This window comes from Fundulus heteroclitus, chromosome 5, assembly GCF_011125445.2.
Source record: "Fundulus heteroclitus isolate FHET01 chromosome 5, MU-UCD_Fhet_4.1, whole genome shotgun sequence".
In the NCBI taxonomy this organism is placed as follows: Eukaryota; Metazoa; Chordata; class Actinopteri; order Cyprinodontiformes; family Fundulidae; genus Fundulus; species Fundulus heteroclitus.
The window spans coordinates 44,101,599-44,125,342 of record NC_046365.1 but is presented as its reverse complement, the minus strand read 5'-3'; the positions used below and the strand labels follow the sequence as shown (position 1 = coordinate 44,125,342).

The 23,744-nt window shown below is 44.2% G+C and overlaps 1 protein-coding gene, 1 long non-coding RNA gene and 1 pseudogene across 2 annotated transcripts; 1 reads left to right on the top strand and 2 right to left on the bottom strand.

Moving 5' to 3' along the window:
• Positions 1–394: 394 nt before the first annotated feature.
• On the bottom strand, positions 395–6,691 carry LOC118563249 (annotated as a pseudogene).
• Positions 1,002–20,607, top strand: LOC118563250. The gene is made up of 4 exons (XR_004931135.1): positions 1,002–1,113; positions 1,246–1,348; positions 18,613–18,716; positions 20,530–20,607. It is a non-coding gene; the product is annotated as an uncharacterized LOC118563250 (long non-coding RNA).
• On the bottom strand, positions 8,580–22,944 carry LOC105919297 (NLR family CARD domain-containing protein 3; the record flags this gene model as incomplete). Its single annotated transcript, XM_021311751.2, is given in 8 exon segments — positions 8,580–9,104; positions 14,793–14,839; positions 15,107–15,280; positions 15,403–15,576; positions 17,980–19,816; positions 22,022–22,117; positions 22,199–22,477; positions 22,581–22,944. Coding segments are annotated over 8 exon segments (3,136 nt in total), but the record flags the coding sequence as incomplete, so codon positions are not given.
• Between the last annotated feature and the right edge of the window lie 800 nt (positions 22,945–23,744).

Genomic DNA, 23,744 nt, shown 5'->3' with positions numbered 1-23,744 from the left:
GAAAGCATAAGAAGGTTAATGACAGCCCTTTACAACCTTTTGATAGGTTTAGTAATAATAACCTGCAGCAGAAGCTTGATTTTTATCAGTCTGATGCAAATAAACGAGTAAAAACTGAAATGTTTGAACTACGGTTAGTAACTTCAACCCAATAAAGTCAAATCTGCATGTAAAGCTAAACGGCCCATGAAGCAGGACACCTTCATCCATCCTGAACAGCAAATGTTATTTTTAACATTATATTTATTATATTAACCAGTTTATTATTTGTAGCTTCCTGTAATCTGTAGCTGTTTAATTTAACTGATAAAGTGGACGTCTGACGGACAAAAAAAGATATTTCTATCATATTTCTGTTATTTCATGTGAAATGTTGTACATGTTTAAGGGGAATAATGAAAGACGTAAGCAGGAAAGTCGTTTTGTTTCATCAGAATGTGGTGGAGGAATGTTTTCTGTTAATATCAGGCAGATCACATGTTATTTGCATGCATCTCTCTCTCTGTCATAATAAAAGCCCATTTAGACGTTATTGGCTGTTCCTGGAGTAATAAAACTTCCCTTTTGGTTTGGCACCAGAGCGTGACTGAAGCAGAACCAGAGGTTTCCGTACCGCAGAGCCTCCAGCTGGCAGTCTGGACCGCCCATGCCAGCCAGCAGCCGCTTCACTCCAGCGTCCTGCAGGAGGTTGTTGCTCAGGTCCAGATCCTTCAGAGCCGAGCAGGAGGAGAGCAGAGAGCCCAGAGCTGCACCGCCTCGCTCCGTCAGCTCACATCCACCCAGCCTGAGAGGAGGAGAAAGGTCGGTGACGGTGCGTCCAGCCGCTAATCTGCTGTTTTCACAGACACATGATTACTGCAGCCTCCTCACGCTTTCACCTACAGAGCCGTGCTGCAGGCTCTGACCACCGGCAGCAGCCTCAGCAGAGCCTCCTCTGAAGCAGAGTACTTCTTCAGGTCGAAGACGAGCAGATCTGTTGAGAGGAGGAGGAAAGACCAGAGCGGACCACTGAGCCGGGGACAGCTTGTCTGTGGAGAGACGTCCGGAGCTCAGGGACTGCTGGATGTCCTCCACCAGGGAACGCTCGTCCAGCTCGTTCAGGCAGTGGAACAGGTTGATGCTTTTCTCTGCAGACAGGTTCTCGCTGATCTTCTTCTTGATGTAGCCGACCGTTTTCTGATTCGTGCCCTGACTGCTGCTCACCCCATCCAGCAGCCCCTTCAGCTTACCGTGGTTTCTGTGCAGAGACAGACCCAGGAAGAAGCGGAGGAACAGGTCCAAGTGTCCGTTTGGAGACTCCAAGGCTCGGTCGATGTAAATCCTGTGGATCTTAGCTGAGGATGCTTTGGTTAGTATAAGTCGAATGTTTTTTATTGGTCGCTGTGTGAATAAGGCGTTTTTTCTGCCGTTACTGGGAGACATGCGCACATAAAGAGCAGCCAGGAACTCCTGGACAGCTCAGATGGACAAAGCTAAACCTGTTCTCTTTGTCTCTCCTGCCTCGCTCTTCTCTGAAGATCTCTGTGAAAAACCCCGGAGCACACCGAGGCCTCTTTCGAGATCCACGCTGCTCTCCATCAGGTCCTTTCTGTAGAAGATCATGTTGCCCTTCTCCAGCTGCTGGTAAGCCAGCTTGCCAAGGATGCGATGTACTGAATAGACTTCTCAGAGCCGTATTTCTCCTTAGTGCGGTCCATGTGGAACACCAGGAACTCTGTGTACATCTCAGTCAGGCTGCTGGGCAGCTCTCCTGTGTCTCTGCTGGCCAGCATGTCCTCCAGGACGGTGGCTGTGATCCAGCAGAAGACTGGGATGTGGCACATGATGTGGAGGCTCTGCGACGCCTTGATGTGGGCGATGATCCTGCTGGCCTGCTCTTCGTCTCTGAACCTCTTCCTGAAGTACTCCTCCTTCTGAAGGTCGGTGAAGCCTCGGACCTCCGTCACGCTGCTGACAAACTGTCGAGGGATCTGACCGCTGGCTGCCGGTCTGGATGTTATCCAGAGTCGAGCCGAGCGCAGCAGTCTGCCACTGATGAGTTTCCTCAGCAGAACCTCTGCTGTGCTCGTCTTTGTGGCGTCCACAGATCGGATGTGGTCAGCGTGGAGGTCCAGGTGAAGGCGGCTCTCGTCCAGGCCGTCCAGCACAAACAGCAGCTTGAATTGACTTTTGTCATAGTTGCTGTTTCCAGAGGACTGCAGAGCCTGGAAGACGTAGTTCAGGGCCTCCTCCTGGATGTCTGCGGTTTCTGGGATGCATTCATGGATGAGCTGCGCCAGACTGAAGCGTTCTGCTCTCAGCGGGTTCAGCTGGCGGAAGGTGAAGGGGAAAACCAGATGCACGTCTTGGTTGGATCTCTGTTCAGCCCAGTCCAACACCAACTTCTGCACAAGGAAGGTTTTGCCAATCCCCGCGATCCCGTTGGTCAGGACGGTTCTGATGGGCTGGTACTCTCCTGAGGGATGGAGGAACATGTCTCTGGGCTTCACTCGTATCTCTGCTGCTGGCTTCAGCACCTTCTCCATCTGCCGCACCTCATGCTGCGTGTTGATGTGAACGTCGCAGCCGGCGGTGACGTAAACCTCGGTGTAGATATCCACCAGACGCTGCTTCTCTTCTGCCCAGCCCTCCTGTGCGCACAGGAACCTGTCCTGGAAGTTTGACTGAAGCATCTGCTGGTAGAACCTGATGGGCTTTGGTTCAGGAACCGGAACCATCGGATCTGTCCGACAGGAAAAGTGTTAGTCTGATGGGACATCAACCAGAGGTAATTAAACAATATGGCTGTTGTTAGGAGCTCTATATTCTACACAGGACCCACTGTGAGCAATAAATGACGAACTGGAACCACCAGAAAGGTAGAAATGAGTAAAATGTGACCATCTGAGCTGTTTTCTGCTCAGACAGACAGGAAATATAAAGCTGCAGCATTTCCAGCTCGTCTTCAGGGAACTAACTCGTCTACATGATTTACAGCAGGCGTGTCCAACATGCGGCCCGGGGGCCAATGGCGGCCCTCCAACCGCATTTTGAGACTTAGCTAATCAGCGCTGGTGCAGATGGAAACTTTTTATTTGTATTAGGGCAAAATTATCACAGACAAGATGTTACGACTGAATGTTACAACACAAAATATTTCTCTTTTAATAATCCCACATGATCTTTAATTTCATAGTTAATAAGGCTCCATCTATCCAATGACTTTTACTTAAATGCAGATTTTGGTGCATTAAAATCTTTCATTAAACTGGCAAAGTACAGATAGTCTAATTTGTTTATTTTTTTGTAGAGCAGGTAAAAGGAAATAATCACAGCAATTGTTGCTATAAATTAGAAATAACTAAATTATAACGACAGATTAATGTGAGTTGCTGTTCTCTGCATCATAAGCTTTTTGTGTGTAATGTCAGGAGTAAACATGATTCTGGCAGCTCTGGCATGATTTAGTGGATAAACACGTCTTCACTGTTAAACTAAAGGTGACTTCCATGACAGACAGAAGACTCCAAAGAACCAAAGTTTTACCGTCTCTCTGACGAGGAGGTGCCTGAGTCTGAGAGGAGGCGGGTCCTGAGTTCCCAGACGACTCCTCAGCATCACTGACATCATGGACTGACAGGCACAGGTTATTTTACAGAGTGTCACCAGTAAAATGCGTTAATCAGAGTTCAGCATGGCGTGTTTCTGTGACTGACCTTCTGGGTCTGAGCTGCTGACTGATAAACTCTGCAGCAGATCGTACCTGTTGATCTTTTCTAAAACCTTCCTGCTGACGCTCAGAGCTCCAGGAAGCGTGTAAGTCTGAACCATCACATCAACGGCGTCCTCTCGCTCCGCCGTCTGGAGCGCGCTCTTCTTGATGGCCGGGACGCCGTGAAGGCCGTCCATTTGCTGCAGGAACCATTTGAATCTGATGAACTCCTCATTGCCAAGATTATCCAAAGTGTTTAGGAGGTCCTCTGGTGTCATGGCAGCTCCTGATGCGAACATTCAGCATTTAGTGGAGCTAAGGCTGGGTTAAGTTATTTAATGTTTAATCAAATATTCACCCAGAGAACATCACTATAGAATGCTGTTTATCTGAATTAACACAACGTTTCAATCAACAAATCCTCTCTACTAGGCTAGTGAAACTTAACTAAACTACTTAGCAAAATTAACATTAAAGAAGCTAAGGAACTATTTACACACAAAACGACAGAAAAAGACTAAATAAAATGTTGATCACCATCAGAATAATTCAGTGAATCCTGGTTCACAGCAGATCTGAGTTAAAGAATCAAAGTTCATCTTAAAGAACATGGAATGAGATTAAATTAGCTTAACTAATTTAGAACAACATGCGGTATGTTTCAACCCATTCACAACGCAAATCCTGAGTTATATAAAACATTATTTGATGAAATAACGTTTTACAGCATGATTTGCAAAATAAAAATCAATAAACTTTAGGACACTTGATTTTAATTAATGTGATGATTTCTGCAGAAATAATTCAACTTGAATTGTTAAGTACAAATGGTGGAGGAGCGCTTTAAGGGGACGACCAGAAGAAGGTCACGTAGCTAACAGCACGCTAACAGCACGCTAACAGCACGCTAACAGCACGCTAACAGCACGCTAACAGCACGCTAACAGCCTGATAGCTTTCTTTAAAGCAAGGCCGTATTATCTGTAGAGCAGCGCAGAACATGAACAGAACCAAGAAAACGTCTCAGAGGAACGTCTCAGAGGAACAGCAGCAGCTCAGATATCAGACACAAACTAAAACATTAACATTTAAAGGCAACTCTAAGCAAACAGGTTTTAACTTTGGTTTAAACGAAGAAGGAAAACATTTAACAGTTGATTTAACCTCAGATGAACGAAGACATGTTGAAGTTACCACAACTTCTAAAAGAAGGACTTCTTCTCTAAAGTTGTTCATCTTGTTCAGAAAACATTAAACAGCTTCAGCTGCTTCAGCTAGGAACCACTGATCAGCAGGTAACTTTACATCAGAGACGACATAAATCACATGTGGGGTTCTCCAAGGTTCCATCCTGGGTTCCTCCTGTTCTAGATCTACATGCTCCTCTAGCTCAGATCATAAACATCATCAGCTACCATCACTATGCAGACGACACACAGCTCTACATCACCATGTCACCAGGTGACTATGAACCAGTTCAGCCTCTGAGGAAATAGAAGAAATCAATGCAGGAGGAGACAAAATGTTCTTTAGCTGAATAAAAACTAAACTGAAGGAATAATTTCTGGACCAATAGAGGAGAGATCCAGAGTTAGCTCACAGCTTCAGCTGCTTCAGCTAGGAACCACTGATCAGGCCTGAAACCTGGCAGTAGTGATGGACTCACACCTGAACCTCCATCTGAAGACAAAGTGGACCTTCTAGAACCTGGAGAACATTTCCAGGATTAAAGGACTGATGTCTCAGCATGATCTGGAGAAACTAATCCATGTTTATATTTAGTAGAATCTGCTCTGCAGAACCAGAACCAGAACCAGACATGGAGAAGCAGCATTTAGTTCCTATGCTCCACTGATCTGGAACAAACTCCCAAAAAACTGGAAAAGTGCTGAAAGCATTATAATATATTATTATTATTATTATTGTATTATATTATTTCTACTCTAGTTATTCCTAATATTTGCATGTTTTCACATGTTTTAAAACCATTGTTACATGTAATTCCTTGATATTTGATTTTTTACTGTTTATTATTTCAGGTTGTTTTTTTTTTTAACTCAATTCATTCATTGTTTTTCATTATTTCTGTTTCTGAGTCCACAAATAATTTCGGTTCTAAATCCAATTTGAGCCATTTCCTGTTATCCAGAAACAAACTAGCTGAGATATTTATTCAGTGCTGAAACCCTGACAATACTGAATGATGAAAATGTGAAATGAATAGGGCCTAAAAATTACTGTTTAAACACCTTTTTCATAGGTATCGTATTTTTCATCTAAGAGATCTACAGTAATCAGCAATCACAAACCAAAAGGAGGAAAGAAATAATTAAACTTTGAAGTCAAACCTGACAACAAACCTGAGAGCAGAAAGACATTTAGTAAAAAATCTGAAAAAGGTCCTGAGAATTACTGCAATATTATTACTCAGGAAACAGGCGCGTCCATTTCCTCATTCAGCACCAGAGAAACCATCTTTTTACGGCGCCAGTGGCTCGTTTTTATCAAAGTAGGCTGACAGCAGACAGGGTTTTAGAGAGAGGGGGGGGGGGGGGGAAGGTGGAGACATGCAGTAAATTAACCCGGGCCAGAACCGAACCCGGGTCAGCCACATGGAGAACTAAGTGTTGAACAATATGAAAGGAGTTTGTAACTTTGTTGCTTCACCCGAAATGTTGAAAAAAGGAAGTGTTCACATAAAGGCCGTTTTACAAGCAGACATCTAATGAAAGACAAATAAAATGAGTAAACTAAACCAGCGGGTAAAGTTAACTCACCAACATGAAGGATCCGGCTGGTTCTGCTGGTTTCTGAGCTCCTAATAAACCGTAAAATGTCTCCAGGGCCAAAGTCATGTGGACTTTGGCTTTCTGCTGGTTCCGGTTTACGTCTGCTAGTTTACACTTTAACTTCGCCTGCGCCGCATTGAAATTGCTGACGGGGGTGATAATTTTGTTCAGCCCAGTCCAGCACAAAGTTCTGCACAATAAGGTTTTTCCAGTCCCTGCTGTTCCGTTGGTCAGAACCGTTTTGATGGGCTAATACTCTCCTGAGGGAAACTTCTGCATTTTTTCTTCTGCCCAGCCCTCCTCCGCACACATGAACCTGCCCTGAAAGTTTGACTGAAGCACCTTCTTATTTATTTAGAGAAAACTTTATTTAACCAGGAAAGTCACCATTGATATTAATAATCTCTTTTTCATGAGAGATCTGGCAAAAAGTAAAAATAGATTAAAAAAAAACATTACATGTAAGAAATCATATATGAATAGCATCCACACAGACTATTTAAAAAAATAGAACTGTTAAATGTTACATCAGACAGAATTTAAAACACTGACTATTTAAAGAAGTCATCTGTAAGAGGGTCAGTCTAGTTTAAAACATGCTGGGCTGTGGATTCTAGATAGAGCAGCAAATAGAAAGTTCTGACATATTCAACAGCTCTAAAAACATTTGACTGCAAATGTTTATTTGCTACTCTACATAAATTTGGTTTTGGAACTTTTTTTAGAAATTGGTTAAAAATTGTATACAGCGTCCTAACATCCTGTGTCAGGACAAAAAAATCAAACATCTTCCAGCTTTTGTCTCCAGAGGGGCGCTAGGCTTTCCCTCTCACTTTATTGAACCACTAGCAGCAACAATTAGACAAACTAATGTTGTTAAAGGTATAAAATGCATGAAGATAGAGCATAGGATTAGTTTTATGCAGATGGTGTATTACTTAATCTCCAGCACTCAAACACTTCTCTCTCTCAAGTAATTAGATTACTAGAAACTTTCTCAAAAGTCTCAGATTACTCTATAAATTGGTCTAAATCTACAGTACTGCCAATTAACTGCTCATTACAGAACCCCCTATAGATTAAGAACTGTAATCAGGGAGTATTAAATATTTGGGTATTACTGTGTCGTCTAAATTGGTGGATTTACCAAAACTTGACCACATCCCTCTTTTAAAAGAGATAAAAGAGGATCTTGACAGATGGAAATTGCTACCAATTTCACTTATGGGAAAGATTGCATTAATTAAAATGATGGTTTTACTAACAATTAATTACTTATTGTCAATGACCCCTAATAAACCACCAATGTCTGGACTCCTCCATCTGTAAATGTTTTTGGAAATCTGGGGCTTTGGGGGCCTCCAGCGGCTGCTTGCGATGCTCTGGGGGGGTGGGGAGGGGGGGGGGGGGCTGTACCAGCTCCTCGTTTCCGTCCTGGTTGGAGACGATTCTCTGTGCTGATTCTATCTGGAGATGCCAAGTTTGGGGCCGTGAAAAAAGAAAACTCTGGAAACCTGTTTAATATGGGATTTAAATTACATGTCTTGGTAGTACCCTTTATTCTGTTCAGATGATTTTTATTGTTTGTAGTATTTTTAATTGCTGAAGCAGCTTTGTTTAGCATCCGATGTCTAAGACAAATTTCCCCATGGGGACAATAAAGTCTATCTACCCCCACGACCCGACCGGATAAGCAGGAGAAGATGGATGGTTTGAACTTGTATGTCCTGATATAAAGCTGTATTTATATACAGGTTTACGTGTAAATGCACATATTTTGTACATGCACATTTCTCTTAAAGAAGATGACGTTTTGTTGTGAGTTGTTGCTGAGCAGAACAACGTGAACCAGACAGCAGTAAACATCAGCTGCCTGGGTTTAACAGATAAGAAGCAGAACTGAAGGACAACACAGATAAATAATTCACTGGAGCCTCAGCTGTTTTTATTAACTTACAACATATTCTATATAGAATGTTAAATGCTGTGAGCTCCTCAGTGTCATTTCAGTCTTTCAGTTTGTAATAACTGCTACTTTTGCGCCACTGTAGAGGATTTTGAACTCATGATTTTTCAGTGCTCCAGTCTCACCTATGAACAAAACAGAGAAAAGGAAGAACCTGCGCGCCAGAAACCAAAGCCGGCGTAGAGCGGTTCTGTGAAGGTGGTTTTGAAGGTGTGGAGGTGGACCTGAGTGTCCCCTGAGACGCTGTAGAAGGACAGGACCCCGGCAGCAGGGTCCACATAGACTCCTATCCTGCTGTAGAACGAGAAGGACTTCAGCCGCAGGACTTTCTTTCTGCCGCCGTGCCAGAACACACAATCTCCACCATAACTGCTGAGCATACTCCACGACTGATCATTCCACCCAAACCAGGACTCAGGGCCCACGCCTTTGCGCTGGATTCCCCTGTAGCTCACGGCCACGTAGACGCCCCCCCACCACATGACCTCCCAGTAACAGCGCCCCACCAGAGGGGCTCCACACAGCACCTGGCAGCTCCCAAAGCGCTCGGCGTGGTCCCGGTACGGCCGCTCCTTTCTCGTGCCGTAGACCCGCCTCAGCTCCACGGGGTTCATCTTCCTGCTGATGGTGTTCAGGTCCAGAGAGAGTTCGCAGCCGTCTGACGGACAGAAGGAGGGACAGCGGGTCAGCGGCGCTGCTCAGCTTCTGGATTTACCAGCAGGCGACACAATAGGACACCCCACAGCGCTTTGAGAGGTTTCTAACACAACGAGAGAAATTTTAACAACACTGAGAAATTCTGTTTCTGATGGGAATTACATTGCATTGCATCATCATTTCAGTTTTTAACTTTTTGTTCTCTGTCATTTTTCTCTTCATAGAAGGTACACCTGGTCTGGCGTTCTGTTAGCTGTGACATCATCAGGGGAGGCAGATCATCCTCTATTACCATCTAACATAGAAAGTACTCCTGGGTCAATGTGAGCTTCCGTGTTTTCTGTGTCTCTGCTCTGTCTTCTCTACCATAGAAAGTACTCCTGGGTCAATGTGAGCTTCTGAGCTTTCTGTGTCTCTGCTCTGTCTTCTCTACCATAGAAAGTACTCCTGGGTCAATGTGAGCTTCTGAGCTTTCTGTGTCTCTGCTCTGTCTTCTCTAACATAGAAAGTACTCCTGGGTCAATGTGAGCTTCTGTGCTTTCTGTGTCTCTGCTCTGTCTTCTCTAACATAGAAAGTACTCCTGGGTCAATGTGAGCTTCCGTGTTTTCTGTGTCTCTGCTCTGTCTTCTCTACCATAGAAAGTACTCCTGGGTCAATGTGAGCTTCTGAGCTTTCTGTGTCTCTGCTCTGTCTTCTCTAACATAGAAAGTACTCCTGGGTCAATGTGAGCTTCTGTGCTTTCTGTGTCTCTGCTCTGTCTTCTCTAACATAGAAAGTACTCCTGGGTCAATGTGAGCTTCCGTGTTTTCTGTGTCTCTGCTCTGTCTTCTCTACCATAGAAAGTACTCCTGGGTCAATGTGAGCTTCTGAGCTTTCTGTGTCTCTGCTCTGTCTTCTCTAACATAGAAAGTACTCCTGGGTCAATGTGAGCTTCTGAGCTTTCTGTGTCTCTGCTCTGTCTTCTCTACATAGAAAGTACTCCTGGGTCAATGTGAGCTTCTGAGCTTTCTGTGTCTCTGTCTGTCTTCTGTTCTCTAACATAGAAAGTACTCCTGGGTCAATGTGAGCTTCTGAGCTTTCTGTGTCTCTGCTCTGTCTTCTCTAAGCCCCAGTGGGTGGAGGCAGATGAGCGTTCACACTGAGCCTGGTTCTGGTTCTGCTGGAGGTTCTCCTCCCTGTTAAAGGGGAGTTTTCCTCTCCACTGTCGCTTCATGCATGCTCAGTATGAGGGATTGCTGCAAAGCCATCAACAATGCAGACGACTGTCCACTGTGGCTCTACGCTCTTTCAGGAGGAGTGAATGCTGCTTGGAGAGACTTGATGCAACCTGCTGGGTTTCCTTATATAGGAATTTTTTGACCAATCTGCATAATCTGATTGATTTTGGGATTTGGGATTATTAAAGTATGTCTGATTCTGATTCTGATTCTGAATTTGACTTTGTAAAGTGTCTTGAGATGACCTGTTTCATGAATTGGCGCTATATAAATAAAATTGAATTGAATTGAATTGAATTAGTACAACCCTACATTTCTTTCCAGCTGCCATGTTAAAATCACACATCAGGAAGACGAGCTGATAACATCGTTACGCGGCATCTAGCAAAAGCTCTGTCCTTCTAAACTGCAGCTGTCAGTTTGGTGCTCCTGACTGTGGTGGAGGACTTGGTGAGGACTTCAGAAAGTCTCACAGAGCTCTGTTCACTCCTTCATCTGGAGATGGAAAGAGTAACAGCTGTAAACCTAGCAGGACACGGCTGTTCACCTGAACCTACAGGCCAAGGAGCACTGATCAAAGATCAAGAGGCCCATAGTGACTCTGGAGGAACTGCAGAGATCCACAGCTCAGGTGGAGGAATCTGTCCACAGGACAGCTTCTGCACAGATGTGGTCCTGATCCTGAACACCAGTCAGACCAAGGAGGTAAGAATAGACTAGAGGAGGTCCAGGAGGACACCTCCTCTCTACAGGGGGAGGTGGTGGAGGTGTGGACAGCATCAGGTTCCTGGACATCCACATCTCCTCTGACCTCCTGGACTGAGAACACCTCCACCTGGTGAAGAAGGCCCAACAACGGCTCTTCTTCCTCAGGAAGCTGAAAAGGTCTGGACTTCCCTCTAAGCTGCCAATAAACTGACCAGAGCTAAAATATAAAGTGTTCTAAGTCAGGTACATCTGACCTGGACTGGTTCTAGGAGGATGGACCTCCATGTCCTTAGAAACAGCAGCGCTCCACCTGCAGGTTGATCATAGCCTCCAGAACTGACAGAGATTCCTGGACAGGTGAGGAAACGTGATAAACAGGGAAAGTCTGGTTTCCTCTGATTTACAGTTTTTTACAGTCACTAGGACACATTTCTCAATACTTAGGTCACTTTTTCAAAACTCTTCACACAGTGAGCACAACAGAAGTATATGTGGGCTAAACTGTGGATCATTTATCATTGCTTTGGCACAAAATGCATTCAATGACTACATCTTTCAAATTACATTAATTCTTTTCTCACTTCGACACAACAACCGCCAAAACTCTGTGTACCTATAGGACAATTTGCACATGCTTACATACTGTTTTCAAAACTGTTAAACTTATGTTCAAAACAATAACATAATACAAAACTGAATAAGACAGCAATTTGCTACATTTCTACGGGAATATTTTAATGAAATATATTTTACATCTTAAAATTAAATGCTATAAAAATAAGTGGACAATTGGACCAACCACAGCTGATTCTCATTGTAGATGAACATCTACACAGGTGTTACTCTTTCAATTTCATTACAAAAGGAGACAACTGCTTAATAGTTTTGTATTGTGATGTAAACATGGACCCAGCCAGAAACCAGAGAAGTGGCTGAAAGAGGAAGAAGAGGGGCTGGGAGGGGGCGAGCGATACGTATGCGTGGTGGAAGAAGAATAAGAGGAAGACCAAGAGCTGTAGTTTCAGATGAGATCAGAGCTACTGTAATTGATCATGTAGTAAATCATGGTCTCTCAATGAGAGAGGCTGGTCAGAGAGTGCAGCCAAATCTGCAACGCTCAACAGTGGCATCTATTGTTAGAGTTTTCCGGCAAACCAACAGGTAACTTGTATTCTGCAAGGGCATTTGACTGAGTTGCACATTACAGAAGTAAATAGACTTGTGTGTAATTGCTTCTGCATTTCTGCTTAGGAGTCAACGGTTACCTCACACAGGTGGGAGAGGAAGGATGCTCACTGATGTGCAGGAAACTGCCATTGTTGATATGGTCATCAGAAACAATGGCATAAAACTCACTGAGATTCGAGACACAGTTTTAGCAGACAACATTACTTTTGCAAATATTCACAGTGTAAGCATCACAACTATTTCTAGAGTCCTGAAAAAACATCAGGTAAGGATGAAACAGTTGTAAACTGTGCCTTTTGAGAGGAACTCTGAACATGTCAAGCAACTCAGGAACCAATATGTCCAGGTAAGATCACAATAAAATACAGAACTGTTTTTGAACAAAACACACACAAATAATTTTTTTTTAGGTAATGTTTACTACTGTAACAGCTTATGTTGCCTTGTGGATTTATTATAGAGTCATGGAGATTGAAGGCAGGCAAACGCCCCACATTTTCATCTTTGTGGATGAGGCAGGTTTCAACCTGGCCAAAACACGGCGACGAGGAAGGAATGTGATTGGGAAGAGAGCCACAGTGGATGTCCCGGGCCAGAGGGGTGCCAACATCACAATGTGCGCAGCAATATCCACTGATGGACTGCTGTTACACAAACCACTAATTGGGCCATACAACACTGAACGTCTCCTTGCGTTCCTGCATGATCTCTATGGAAGGGTTGTGCTAGGTGAGGAAAGGGATGCAGAGAGAAGAAATCCACCAACATTTATAATTGTATGGGACAATGTGGCATTTCACCACTCTCGTGCAGTCACCGAGTGGTTTGCAGCCCATCCCAGAATGGTGTCACTTTTCCTCCCACCTTACTCTCCATTCCTCAACCCCATAGAGGAATTCTTTTCCTCATGGAGGTGGAAGGTTTATGACCACCATCCACATAATCAAATGTCCCTCCTGGACGCAATGAATGCTGGATGCCTGGACATATCAGCAGAAGATTGTCAGGGATGGATCAGGCATGCCAGAAGATTCTTTCCTAGGTGTATTGCCCTAGATGACATAAGATGTGATGTGGATGAGAACCTGTGGCCAAATGGAGAAGACCGAGTAGATTAGCATTACTATTGTATCTGTATCAGTGGATGATGTGAATACAAATTCTTGTATTTTGGAATTACTCCTAAAAACAAATAAAAGACATAAAATATATTGAAGCATTCTGCATCATGTCTGATTCATTCCAGTAACCTCTATTGCAGTGAATTATTAACCAAGATTGTATAATGCTACATGTTGTTAGTGTTTTTTAGGTCATTGTTTTGTGGGTGACAAAGTGTGTTTGTTGGCTGTCAACCTTTGCTAGTGTTATGGAAGAATGTGTTGATTTGAGATATGTATGAAGTGATTTGGTAGTTTTAGTGCATTTTGAATGTGAAATGAACTGCTGTGCCAAGCTGAAAGTTGGTTTGGAGAACTGTGTGAAGAGTTTTGAAAAAGTGACTTAAGTATTGAAAAATGGGTCCTAGCGACTGTAAAAAACTGTAAGCCTGTTTGCTGAGGCTGACAAAGAAGATCAAGTCAGGAAAAAGAGACTTCAGAGAGAAAATAGAGAACAGTCTCTCCAGAAAGGACATCTCTTCAGCGTGGAGGAGCCTGAAGTCCTTAACTAACTCCTCCACATGCTGATGACGCGTCGCCTTGCTGAGGATCTGAACCGCTGCTGTTGTGGCTTTGATCATCAGACGTTCACGCCTCACCAACAGCCCTCTGCTGTCCAGCTCTGCCTGCACCTAAACCCACAGAGGACGCCGTCAACAAGGCCTTCAAGCATCTGGTGGCGTCTCCGCTCTGCCCGAAAACCTGCGGTGATCAGCCGACCCCCATCTCCACCATTTTTACAGTTTTGCTTTTGTCATCGTCACCCAAACTGTGTTCAGCGCAATATATAAAGCAAGATGCATTATTTATTTTCCTCCTCTCTGTCTGTCTCTCCCGCTCCACTTAAAGTTTTTTTTAAGTTGATGATAATTAGCACTCCCTTATGAATATTTTATTTTCATTTCAATTTTAATATTAATATTTTGATTTGATTTTTTTTTTAAATAATCAGCTTTTACTATAAATAACTGATTTTATTCCGTGCTTTGTACACTGTTGAAGAAGGGATGAAAATCACTGTTTTAAACAGACTTACTGTAAGAACCAACAACAACCCATCTCATCCATTTTTAATGAAGTGGTGACCCAGCTGAACATGAATTAGAAGATTTATCAGGTGGAGAAATACGTTCTGTAAGGCAGAACCTGAATGGTGACGACTAACTCGTTATGGCTTCCAGTTATATTAGAGAAAACATGTATAAAAGCTGAGCTGCATTCAACCTCTTTCAGTCTACCGTGAAGGCTGTCTTGAAGTTGTGGACTGTTGTTTAGTGTCTATCAAAAGACTAAATAAAGATGAAAAATTACCAGCACACACTGATGCACCACCACACGTCATCTGTCAAACCAAGACATAATCTGGTGTTTTAAAGACGCTAACGTGTGCTTCTGGTCAGGAAGAAAATGCTTACACTTCCACAGTCCAGGCTTCATCCTCTCTGCCCCACAATGCTCCAGGCTGAGGAAGAATAATAGAATAAAGCTGAGTAGCCTTCAGATACTTCCATGAAAATGTGTGAAAAATGTCACACAAAAAAACTGAAAGGACCAGAAAACATGGTTTACTTGAAAATATGATGTTTTTCTGATTTAGAACAGACTTGCGACGGTCAGAATTGTACATATCCATCAGATGATGATCGTTCTTAGCATGCTACAGGAGGTGACTCTGGCCCTGGTTTCTCCTTTAAGAAGAGAATAGATAATCTTGTCATGTCCGTTTTACCTGAGGGTGTTTAGTCTCCAGCGTGGATTATTCAGTCCGGCTAACAGCAGACTGATTCCTTTCTCTCCTGGATGATTGTAGTTCAGGTCCAGCTCCTTCAGATGGTCAGGGTTGGAGGTCAGAGCCGATGCCAGAGAAGCACAACCTTCCTCTGTAATCATGCAGCCTGAAAGTCTAGATATAGACAGAAAACATGGTCAGAATATTTAAATATTACAGGAAGATTTAAAATGTGTTCATTTGAATCTAAATCTGATTAGACTGTCTGAATTAAACGCCCGGAGCTGTTGCCTGACCGGAGAATTTCCAGTTTGCAGCGTGAACTCTCCAGTCCAGCAGACAGCAGTTTTACTCCTGAATCGTGCAGATCGTTGTTACTCAGGTCAAGTTCTCTCAGGCATGATCTCTGGCAGCTGAGAGATGAGGACAGAGCTGCGTAACTTCTCTCTGACAGGTTGCAATCATCGAGCCTGGAAGACAAGAAATGAAAGGGTTTATGCTAAGAACCACCTTAGATGTTCACATTTGTAGAGACTTGTTGGCTACTGAATGCAGTGACCTGACACAGTAATAATGAGACATAACACTCATAACGTAAACTTTTCTGTATCATACCAAGATTTATATTTGGTAGCAGAAGAGGAAATACAACATGAAAACAATTTTTCAAACCACTTATGAAATTTAGCATACTTATAGTTTTCTATTTGGATATCTGTAGCCTATTTTAATTATTTTAGTACATTTCATTTAAGGTTTCTATTTGAACATTCAGATGTCTTAACTGGGTTGGTTCTTAAATGTTTAGTTAGTATGTGAGGATTTGCCCGTGACATGACCAACCAACCAAACACTGACTGAAGCCACAGATTAAGGTTTAGTTGTCAAAGCTGGAGCTCAGAGCTACAGCTGCTCTTTCAGGTATAATATTTAGGACAACAGTAAACTTTGATTACAGCTGCAGCTCTGACACAAATATTCAAACCCACACTCAGATTGAAAATGTGACTTGCTCCCACCTCAGGAGGGCATGCAGGATCTTGAGCAATAACAAGGACATCCCCATCATATTGGGAATGTGTTTTAATGAGACGTGGCAGCAGCATCATATTCCTGACTCCATCTCTCTGCAAGGCTCTCACACTTAACAAGCGACATGCCTGAGCAAATTCTCCATTATGTGGGTGATCAATAGCAAACAGGCCTAAATCGGAGGCAACCACACTTTTGTGTTTAAAAAAGCAACAGAGAACTGAAGGACAGTGTTAGAAGCCGATGAGGGGCCTCAGCAGTGGTTGTCAACAACAGATGGTGTAATTCAGGACATGTTACTGTGAAATATTGTCTCTACGACCGATACTGAACTCTTACTCCGGGGTTTCACTGAATGTGGAAGCACCGCCGTGCCGCCGCCTCACCCCTTCACGGCTGATCACAGCAACTCTAATCATTCAGAGCGGTTCCACCCGGTGCGCCGCGGTGCATTTCTGGATCGCCGCTTCTCTTACAAACCCGACTGTTTTAGTTTTGACGCTCGCCGTGCCAACTCCTTGTCAGTCTAGAGCAGAGCGGATCGTTCTGCCAGGAAGTCAGTTGATGGAAAGCAAAGTGGATCCGGTCGAGTTTACAAGTAAAGGACTACCTGTGCAGACTTTACATCGCATTCTACTCTGAAACATCAATACGCCATTACCTGCAGCTCCAGCACAAAGCCACCAGAGGCTCTCACTTGATACTTGACACCATGGGTGACGGTTTTCAGTTTATTTAAAGCTTACAACTAGACTACTATCATGTGATTATGCAATTCTTGTGTGATCCGAGTCCAACCACGCAGCGGCGCTCCGCTGTGAAACATTCCTGGTGGTTTAGGGTGCCTGGCAGAAAGCACGTTCCTGCACTGCGTCTAGTGATCCAGCATCATGGGCGACTGAAGTGACCGTTTCTGACTGAGTGAACCTCGTACGTGTCATGACAAAGGGGGGGTGTTGGCCTAGTGGTTAGAGCAGTGCTCTTGCACTCAGAGAAGGATGCAAGTACCCGGTTCGATCCCAACTGCCTGCACTCTGGGTCCCTGAGCAAGACCCTTAACCCCAGATTGCTCCCCGGGCGCCGCACATGGCAGCCCACTGCTCCCCAAGGGGATGGGTTAAAAGCAGAGAAATCCAGTGAATTTCTCCAACATGAGATCAATAAAGCCTATTTTATCTTAGCTTATCTTAAAACAGATGCCTTTCTCAGAGAGGGTAAAGGCCTTGAGGGCAGGAATCCCCCAACTATTTGACTTATTCTACCTCCCACAATACATGGGAAAAAATTATATGGACTGGGTGATAAACAGCAGCTCAAAAAGGCCTTATTTTACCCAACCTGCCGGCTATTCTCTGACAAAGTTGAGAAAAGGTAAACTAATGCACCAACTTGCTTTTAACATATCCAACATATCCTACATAAAAAACAGAAAGCTTTATGAGAGATTTGCAGAGCATGAAATAAACCGTGAACATTGTGTTTGTGTGTCATGATATACCTTCCTCCCTTTCCAATATCTTCTAATGTCCATCTTCACTCTACGCTGATGACACCCAGCTCTATTTATCTAGTAAACCAAATTCTACACTTTCACCTCCCTATAAAAATACGATCTTGGTTCTGCACTAACTTCTTGAAACTAAACAGTGATAAGACTGAGATCCTCGTTGTAGGAACCAAATTGGTACTGTCCAAAGTTTCTCTCTCTCAGCTGACGGCTCCAGTTTCTGGCTTTATGCTGCATTGAACTAAATTCTGAACACCTGTACACCTGTGGTAATGTGTGGTAATGTCACCTGTACACATGTGGTGATGTGTGGTAGTGTCACCTGTACACCTACAGAGCTCTGCTGGAGGCTTTGACCACTGGCAGAAGTCTCAGAAGACCCTCGTCTGAAGCAGAGTATTTCTTCAGATCAAAGATCTCCAGATGTTCTTCTGATGATATTAGGATGAAGGTCAGCGCTGACCACTGGACAGGAGACAGCTTATCAGTGGAGAGACCTTCTGAGCTCAGGTACTGTTGGATGTCCTCCACAAGAGAACGGTCACCCAGTTCACTCAGACAGTAGAACAGATTGAGAGTTTTCTCCAGAGGAAGATTTTCACTGATCTTCTTCTTGATGTACTGGACTGTGTCTTGGTTGCTCTCTGAGCTCCTCCAGGGTGTTACCAGCAGCTCCCTCAGTTTAACTTGATTGGTTTGCAGAGACAGACCCAGAAAGAAGCGGAGGAACAGGTCCAAGTGTCCGTTTGGAGACTCCAAGGCTCTGTCAATGTAAGCTTCGGCTTTTGTGGAAGATCTTTTTTTCAACATAGAGCTGCTCTTTATGGCCTTATGTGGTGAAAATAGTTTTTTTCTGCCGTTACTGAGAGACATGCGCACATAAAGAGCAGCCAAGAACTCCTGGACGCTCAGATGGACAAAGCTAAACCTGTTCTCTTTGTCTCTCCTGCCTCGCTCTTCTCTGAAGATCTCTGTGAAAACCCCGGAGCACACCGAGGCCTCTTTGAGATCCACGCTGCTCTCCATCAGGTCCTTCCTGTAGAAGATCATGTTGCCCTTCTCCAGCTGCTGGTAAGCCAGCTTTGCCAAGGATGCGATGTACTGAATAGACTTCTCAGAGCCGTATTTCTCCTTAGTGCGGTCCATGTGGAACACCAGGAACTCTGTGTACATCTCAGTCAGGCTGCTGGGCAGCTCTCCTGTGTCTCTGCTGGCCAGCATGTCCTCCAGGACGGTGGCTGTGATCCAGCAGAAGACTGGGATGTGGCACATGATGTGGAGGCTCTGCGACGCCTTGATGTGGGAGATGATCCTGCTGGCCTGCTCTTCGTCTCTGAACCTCTTCCTGAAGTACTCCTCCTTCTGAAGGTCGGTGAAGCCTCGGACCTCCGTCACGCTGCTGACAAACTGTCGAGGGATCTGACCGCTGGCTGCCGGTCTGGATGTTATCCAGAGTCGAGCCGAGCGCAGCAGCCTGCCACTGATGAGTTTCCTCAGCAGAACCTCTGCTGTGCTCGTCTTTGTGGCGTCCACAGATCGGATGTGGTCAGCGTGGAGGTCCAGGTGAAGGCGGCTCTCGTCCAGGCCGTCCAGCACAAACAGCAGCTTGAATTGACTTTTGTCATAGTTGCTGTTTCCAGAGGACTGCAGAGCCTGGAAGACGTAGTTCAGGGCCTCCTCCTGGATGTCTGCGGTTTCTGGGATGCATTCATGGATGAGCTGCGCCAGACTGAAGCGTTCTGCTCTCAGCGGGTTCAGCTGGCGGAAGGTGAAGGGGAAAACCAGATGCACATCTTGGTTGGATCTCTGTTCAGCCCAGTCCAACACGAACTTCTGCACAAGGAAGGTTTTGCCAATCCCCGCGATCCCATTGGTCAGGACGGTTCTGATGGGCTGGTACTCTCCTGAGGGATGGAGGAACATGTCTCTGGGCTTCACTCGTATCTCTGCTGCTGGCTTCAGCACCTTCTCCATCTGCCGCACCTCATGCTGCGTGTTGATGTGAACGTCGCAGCCGGCGGTAACGTAAACCTCGGTGTAGATATCCACCAGACGCTGCTTCTCTTCTGCCCAGCCCTCCTGTGCGCACAGGAACCTGTCCTGGAAGTTTGACTGAAGCATCTGCTGGTAGAACCTGATGGGCTTTGGTTCAGGAACCGGAACCATTGGATCTGTCCGACAGGGAAAAGTGTTAGTCTGATGGGACATCAACCAGAGGTAATTAAACAATGTGGCTGTTGTTAGGAGCTCTATATTCTACAGGACCCACTGTGAGCAATAAATGACGAACTGGAACAATTTTTCCTTTTGTCTGGGAAACTGTGACTGGATCTGTTTGGATGTAAGGAGAGTGGCCTAATGAGTAAGAAACGCCATCTTGGCTCCAAACATCCATGTTACGCGACCAAAGTGATCAGATGCAGTTCTGCAACAGGACTCCTTGAAATGTTTCTCTGGATCGACAGAGAGAACCTTTCTGCATGGCCATCAGTTAGGAAAGATGTAACAAGCTGGATTTGAGCCGTAAATTAGAGGAAGATTGCTTTATACACAATACCAGAGTAATTAATATACAATTTATACACAATTTATATTTATATCATATTTATACACAATACCAGAGTAATTAATATACAATTTATACACAATTTATATTTATATCATATTTATACACAATACCAGAGTAATTAAACCATGAAGAGTGCCCAGCTGGCAGCATCAGCTTATGTCTTATTAAGCAAGAAACCGTTTAAGTCTGCTGACCTTTGACCTCACCTTTCTCTGACTTTTGACCTCATCTCTCTCTGACATTTGACCTCATCTCTCTCTGACATTTGACCTCTCTGGGGTTCTTTGTGTCTGCTTTCTGTGTTTCTCTCCACAGTAGCTGCATCTCCCTGCTGACGTCCTCCTGTGGATGATGCCTTGCAGTGGTTGGCTCTGCCTTGCTCACAGACACTACAGCAGCTGTTGGCTCTGCCTTGCTCACAGACACTACAGCAGCTGTTGGCTCTACCTTTACTGTATTTTATCCTGTTGACTGTTAAGAGTTTGTCTGCTAGACCGTCTCTCTCTTAGATGAAGCCACTTAAGAAGCTACATTTAGCTTTTCTATCACTTACAAATATGTCAGTACGTACTTTCTCAGAAAGTTGAGGAGTTTTAACGTTGATTGTGTTTTTATGAAAATGTTTTATGGTTGTTTTATTTAATTTTATTTCCATTCTTTGCTGGTTTGGTTCCCTGAATCCCCCTGTACACAGTCTAAACTCCTTCTTTCATGTAGGAGATACGTCCAGCAAGGAGTCGAACCAACAGACTGAAACACTCTGTTGTCCCTTCAGTCACTGACTTTTAAACAAACTGTAGATTCTCAGGTCCTGATTTAAGAGCGCTAGCTAATTTCTGCACTTTATATTTAATGTTAACTTCAACTTCAGCTTTTATTGTTAATTTTTACTTCAAGTCTTAGCTCCAGTCTTTTTTCTCTTACAAATGTGTTGTTGATTCTTTAAGTTTTATAAGTCGCTTCTTTTCCTTCTGTCTTTTCTATTGTCTGTATTGATTATGTAATGGCTGCTATTATTACTACTGGATGTAATTGAATTGCCCTTCAGGGAACAAATAAAGTCTGAAGTCTATAACCAGTGCTGCTGAAATCTTTCTGTGTCTCTGCTCTGTCTTCTCTAACATAGAAAGTACTCCTGGGTCAATGTGAGCTTCTGAGCTTTCTGTGTCTCTGCTCTGTCTTCTCTAACATAGAAAGTACTCCTGGGTCAATGTGAGCTTCTGTGCTTTCTGTGTCTCTGCTCTGTCTTCTCTAAGCCCCAGTGGGTGGAGGCAGATGAGCGTTCACACTGAGCCTGGTTCTGGTTCTGCTGGAGGTTCTCCTCCCTGTTAAAGGGGAGTTTTCCTCTCCACTGTCGCTTCATGCATGCTCAGTATGAGGGATTGCTGCAAAGCCATCAACAATGCAGACGACTGTCCACTGTGGCTCTACGCTCTTTCAGGAGGAGTGAATGCTGCTTGGAGAGACTTGATGCAACCTGCTGGGTTTCCTTAGAGAGGAAACTTTCTCACCAACCTGGAGGATCTGATGGAGTCTGACTTTGGAAAGAACCTTGATGATGACGTGATGTTAATTAGAGCTATAGAAATAAACTGTTTTTTTTATTTTTGTTTTTATTTGAAGGAAGTGCATTTCCTTCCACTGCCTCCAGGTGCCATCCAATGTTGGTCCTGATTACATTTCATGATTCCAATAAAAATCATATAGAATAGTAAAGGATCTCTGATGCAAGTCAAAGAAAGGGGATGTTAAAAGATGTGTGAGTGCAAAGCATGATAAACTCAAACATTACGGCTTCTTTACATACCGACAGCTTCCCTTTGAACCAGAGGAAGAGGAGCCTGAATGAGAGACGCCAAATGTCTGGTGGTCTCCAACGTTCTCCTAACATCCACCACATCCACTGAAGGACAGGAAATTATAAACTGAGAACATCTTCAGTTTGAGCATCATTTTTGTGCACAAGTCTCTTTTTGTGACTGACCTGATCCTGAGCTGCTAGCGCACAACATGAGCAGCAGGTCATTCCTGTTGATCTTCTCTAAAAGCGTTCTGATGACCTGCAGAGCTCCAGAGAGGCTGTAGGTCTGGACCAACAGGTCCACGGCGTCCTGTCTGCTGGCTGTCTGCAGACGGCTCCTCCTGATGCCGGGGAAGCCCAGCAGACTGCTGCTCTGCTGCAGCAACCACTTCAGTTTAATGAACTCTTCCTCTCCTAAATCCTCCAGCACATTCAGGAGGTCCTCTGGTGTCATCATGGCCCCTTAAATGATTCACATATTCTCTTAAATGACATGATGTGACATTTGGTGGATCGTGTTCATGCAGAAACTTTATTCTTGGCTCTCATTGCAGTACATACTCACCCATTTACTCGGAAACTGGTTTATAGACAGAAGACAACACAGGGTCTACTGCTTTGCCCAAGGGAAGCTGGATTCAAACCTTTCTGTTGGAGATGATTCATAATCAGCCCCCCTAAAATCGAAAAGTTTTTTTACTTAAAACACAACTGTCAAAATGATGCACACATAGCTAACACGTCCAAGAAGGACCCTGATCTCCAGCACCTTGTTAGTAGAAGGGGTTCCTGGGCCAGACAGGAAATTTAACGGTTCCTCTGGCAGCGTCTCACATCGCTCCGTGATTTTCCTCTGATTAAACACGCATAGAACACCTCCTGATTGAGACTTTTAACAAGGCAAGTTTATAAATGAAGCCCTTATCAGTAACAAGACGAGTCAAAGTGCTGTTTGGTTGCAGGAGACTTTCTATTCAGACGCCTCAGCTGACTCCTCTCAGTGTGGAAGAGCGGTGACTCTACTGCCAGCTGCCCCTCATCACTTTATCTGTGACCAGAAATAAACACGGAGCCGTAAGAAGCGGCTCTGCAGTACACTCCTGCCATTTCCAGCTAAACAGCAACATCAGTGGTGTTTCTATGGATTGGTGCTTCATTCCGGACTAAAATATCTGGTCATTATGGTTCTTTTGTCTTCTGGTTTTTACTTGGGGCCTTGCAACAAAATTTAAAATCTGTACATTGTGAAAGTGCAGCTGAGTGACGAGTCTGTGCGTCTGGTTGGAGGTGATTTCATAACGGCTGTGGTAAAACTATCCACCCCTGAAGTGCAGTAATCTGTACGGTACATCCGTTAAAGGCTTCAGCCCACGGTTCTCCCTCCTTAAGGCAGAACCAGCCACCAGGGAAGTCCCTTCTCCTGCTAGTCTCCGTCAGTGTTTCAATTAATGTCCATCTTTTCATAACCATGGTTAAGGTTTGGGTTGTTGATGTAAATTCAGAGCTTAATGTTTTATTTAGCTTACCTTGGATCAGAGCAACCTTTGCTAATTGTTTTTCTTTTGTGCCGTACATCATGGAGGTGTCCAGCCCTCATGGCTCCTCAGACACCAGATCATATTCAGACAGAGACCAAGATTCAGCTGGACAGACCTGATGTGTCCGTTCATGTTTTATAGCCCAGGTCAGGACACAACTTTAAAACTTTATTTATAACAGCACCTAATGC